This window comes from Apis dorsata, unplaced genomic scaffold (assembly GCF_000469605.1).
Source record: "Apis dorsata unplaced genomic scaffold, Apis dorsata 1.3 scaffold_19, whole genome shotgun sequence".
Taxonomy (NCBI): Eukaryota; Metazoa; Arthropoda; class Insecta; order Hymenoptera; family Apidae; genus Apis; species Apis dorsata.
This window is the reverse complement of record NW_006263321.1, coordinates 311,793-315,550: the sequence shown is the minus strand read 5'-3', so window position 1 is coordinate 315,550 and position 3,758 is coordinate 311,793. Positions and strand designations below refer to the sequence as shown.

Below are 3,758 nucleotides of genomic sequence, written 5' to 3'. Positions count from 1 at the left end.
ATAATAATAATAATAATAATAATAATAATAATAATAATAATAATAATAATAATAATAAAAATATCTAATAAACAACATTTTAAGTCTATTTAGATTCATATTGAATGTAAAAATGAAAATTTATTAAAAAATAATTAAGAATTTAACTACTTATTAAATTTATTAATGCTAAGTTTCAATAAATTAATTTTTTTTCTTATAATTTCTCTCTCATTTATATATATTTATAAATAAAGTTGTTTAATAGATGATCACCATGATCTACTGTTATTACTACTTATTGCTATTAGATAATTACATAATTATTTCCTCTTAAGTAATACTGATTTATAATTAATATCAAGTTAATATAATTTTGAATTTGTATTTAACATAATATGAAATTTTCTAATATAATGCATATTTGTTAATATTAAATGCATAAAATTTGCTGTTCTAAAGTATGCTTAACTAATGAATTTTTTTAACTTATTAATTACATCTTGTTCATGGTTTTTAAGGCACCAGATATAGATGAAAAAAAATTTAACACATAATATGCAACTTATTGTTTAAAAAAGATTGCCTTATCATTGGAACTTAAAAATCATGAACGAGCACAAGTTTTTTTTAAATTTCTAACTTAAGATTTTTCTTTTCATAATAAATGCAAATATGATTGTTACATAAAAGAAAATAAAAATTTTAAAACAAAAGTAACAATATTTGTATTTTATAATTAATTTAAAATATACCAACAAAGTATAAATTTATTTAAAAATGTTTAATATATTGAATATAAAAAATAAATAGCAGTGCTTTAAGTTATAATGCTTTAAGTTAATAATAAGGTACACAATAAATAAAATAATTTTTAATAATAAAATCACTAATGAATGAATGAATGAAAAATATGAAATTTCACTATTATTTTATAGAAATAAAATTAGAAACATAAAAATAAAATATTTATACAATTTTCAAAAACAATAAAGAGCTTTTTTAAAAATTGACTAGTATTTTATGTTATTAATCTAATTTATTAATTAGAATATTTCTGTTTATGCAAATATGCGAATATTGAATAGTGATCCATTTTCTGATTTATTTGGCAATAATACTTACTTCAATTTTATGGAGTTGTTGATGTTAAAAATGTTGGATCAACTGCAGCAACCTTTGCAGTTAAAAATGCATGCATACAGAATAATAAATTCTGCAATTGAGAACATTCCAATTCCTACAAATGAAATGTAAAGAAAATAAAATTTATATATATTAATTCTGCTTATAATAAATAAATACCTTTGTCTCAATAGCAATACTATCCGATTCTTGAAAGTGTAATTTTAATCTACTTTTTCCATCATCACTAGATCCTCTTAATTGTGAAAATTTATAACGCCATACAGTCTCTCCAATGTCATCATAAGAAAGTGTAAAACCTTGAGTCCATTCTAGAGTTAAACCTGCACTTTTTCCATTAAAAGTAACTGGAAATGTTTTACTCTATAAAAAAATAGAAACATGTATAATAATAATAAATTTTAAAAATAATTTTCAACAAAGCACATAAGAATCAATTACTAACTTTCAAATGTGTAACAGCCGAACATACTGCAGTATGCCATGCTGCTTCTACTCTTAATAATTCTTGTCTAGTTTCGACACTTAAATATCGCGGTGGTTTACCTGGACTTTGTGCTAAAAAACAATGTTGTCTTTCATCAACATTTTCGGATTCTCGCATTACGCGAAACATTGTTTGATATACTTTAAAAGTCAATGCACATCGTGACCAATCTCCTATATTGCACTAGAAATAAATTGTTAACATATATGCACAACATGAATTGTTAAAATTTATTAGATATATGTTAATTATAATATTAGTAACACTTACAGGAGGTGTTTCAAATAATAACAAATCAGGTCCTTTTAATGCTAAAAATCTTGGTCTATAACTTTGCCATGGTTGATTACTATTACTTACTGCTTCATTAACCCATCCCATATATTCTATACGTTCACCAACTCCAAAATTGCGGTTATATAATTTCATCTGAAAAATAAATAACTTATAAACAATTATATAGTTATTACTAATGATAATTAATAATAATAAATTAATTCAGAAAAGAATATTTTTCACCTGTAAATGCGTTAAACCTGTAATATTATCAGTTATATATTTTAACCACTGACTTAAAATGGCACTATCATCACAATGAATTACACCAGTACGTGCACCATTTAATCCTCTTACTTCAAACGCATTTCTTCTTAATTTATCTGTTCCAAAGATATATCTTGTTACATAAGCCATCATTAATGGAACTGAAATTACATAATATTTTTTTTAGAAAAGTTTCATCTTCATCTTAAAAAATTATTAATTTCTTCAAAAAAAAAAAAAAAAATTTATTGAAACCTGTTATAACATCTATCCATTTTTTATATTGCATTGAAGTGGCAGATGCATTTGAACTTTGTCTACTATGACCACATCTAGAACTATCACTTTGTCTATTAGATGATAACCATTCATCTTCTGATCCTCCATTTGCAACATTATCTAATTTTTCTTCTTTTTCTAAAAATTATATTATTTTAAACTAAAATTATAAAAAAAATGCTTAAAATTTATTAAATAATATTTACCATTTTTTTGTAGAAATGGCTTTGCTGCACGATAATGTTTTACTGTTAAAACTACTATATCACCAGCATTTCTTAGAATGTTGACAGCATCATCATGATTACATGCAGTTATATATTCTCCATTTACTAAAATAAAAATATTATTTATAAAATTAAAATTATATATTAATATATATTAATTATATATTAACATATATTAATTTTATAACTAAAATTATTTATTAAAATTTTATAAGATTGAATTACTTTAAATGAAATAATTTTTATTATTTAAAAATAAAATTTTATAATATAAATAGTATAAATGAATAGCCAACAGAAACATTATTTCAAAGAGAAAAGCCAATATTGACAAGTCTGACACAAATAGGTATTCAAGACTATCTATTATATAAATCAGTATATGTATAACAGATATGATTTTCATTGATATATTTTCCATTATGGAAATAAAAATCTATATTATTTATATATATATATAAACATTTACTTTTTTAATATAAAAAAAAATATTTAAAATTTTATGAAACTTTTTAATAATTAGTATTTAATATACTATATTAATTTTATTAAATTTAATAATATATATTAAATTTACCTTTAATAATTGCATCTCCTACAAATAATTGGCCACATTGATCAGCTGCTTGGCCTTTATAAATTCTAGATATAAGTACAGGAAGTTTATGTTCTGCTCCTCCTTTTATACTTAATCCTAAGCCTCCAACTTTTTGTCTTGTAATTTGTACCATTCTTTCTTTAGCATCTAATGGTGGTTTATTATGATTCGCTGTCTGCTGAAAATCAGTAATATTTTTTATGTATGCTGTATAAACATCTTATGATACAAAACAATGATATTATAAACTTTACCTCTAAATCTTCTCTTTGAAGTTTTAAAACTTCCATAGACAGATGTAAACGCATTGGTACTGGTTTACTTTTTCCATCACTAACACTCACCATCCCTGTTCTTACCTTTTCAAATGTATAATAAAAATTAAATCTTGCATATTTTAGTTAAATTAAATATCTTTAAATTAAAAATAAAATTTTATTAAATTATATTATAATTATTATATTGTTCCAATGGTTTATATATTTATTATATTATATTT

At 21.8% G+C, this 3,758-nt stretch overlaps 1 protein-coding gene across 3 annotated transcripts in view; it reads right to left on the bottom strand.

Annotated features, from left to right (window-relative positions):
- LOC102671731 (gamma-1-syntrophin) overlaps positions 1-3,758 on the bottom strand; it is a 12,925-nt gene that overhangs the window by 7,598 nt on the left and 1,569 nt on the right. The window contains exons 2-10 of one of the 3 annotated variants that reach the window (XR_004150282.1): positions 3,514-3,618; positions 3,239-3,437; positions 2,641-2,766; positions 2,411-2,572; positions 2,132-2,316; positions 1,883-2,041; positions 1,571-1,795; positions 1,285-1,488; positions 1,105-1,219 (exon numbers count right to left, since the gene is read on the bottom strand). Coding sequence is in view for 2 of the 3 variants with exons in the window: in XM_006607782.2 (XP_006607845.1) it covers positions 1,112-1,219; positions 1,285-1,488; positions 1,571-1,795; positions 1,883-2,041; positions 2,132-2,316; positions 2,411-2,572; positions 2,641-2,766; positions 3,239-3,437; positions 3,514-3,618 (1,473 nt within the window). In the remaining variant the exon portion in view is untranslated. Of the gene's footprint in view, positions 1-681; positions 1,220-1,284; positions 1,489-1,570; positions 1,796-1,882; positions 2,042-2,131; positions 2,317-2,410; positions 2,573-2,640; positions 2,767-3,238; positions 3,438-3,513; positions 3,619-3,758 lie in introns of those variants that run through there. The other 2 variants (XM_006607782.2, XM_006607784.2) reach the window with 2 other exon arrangements.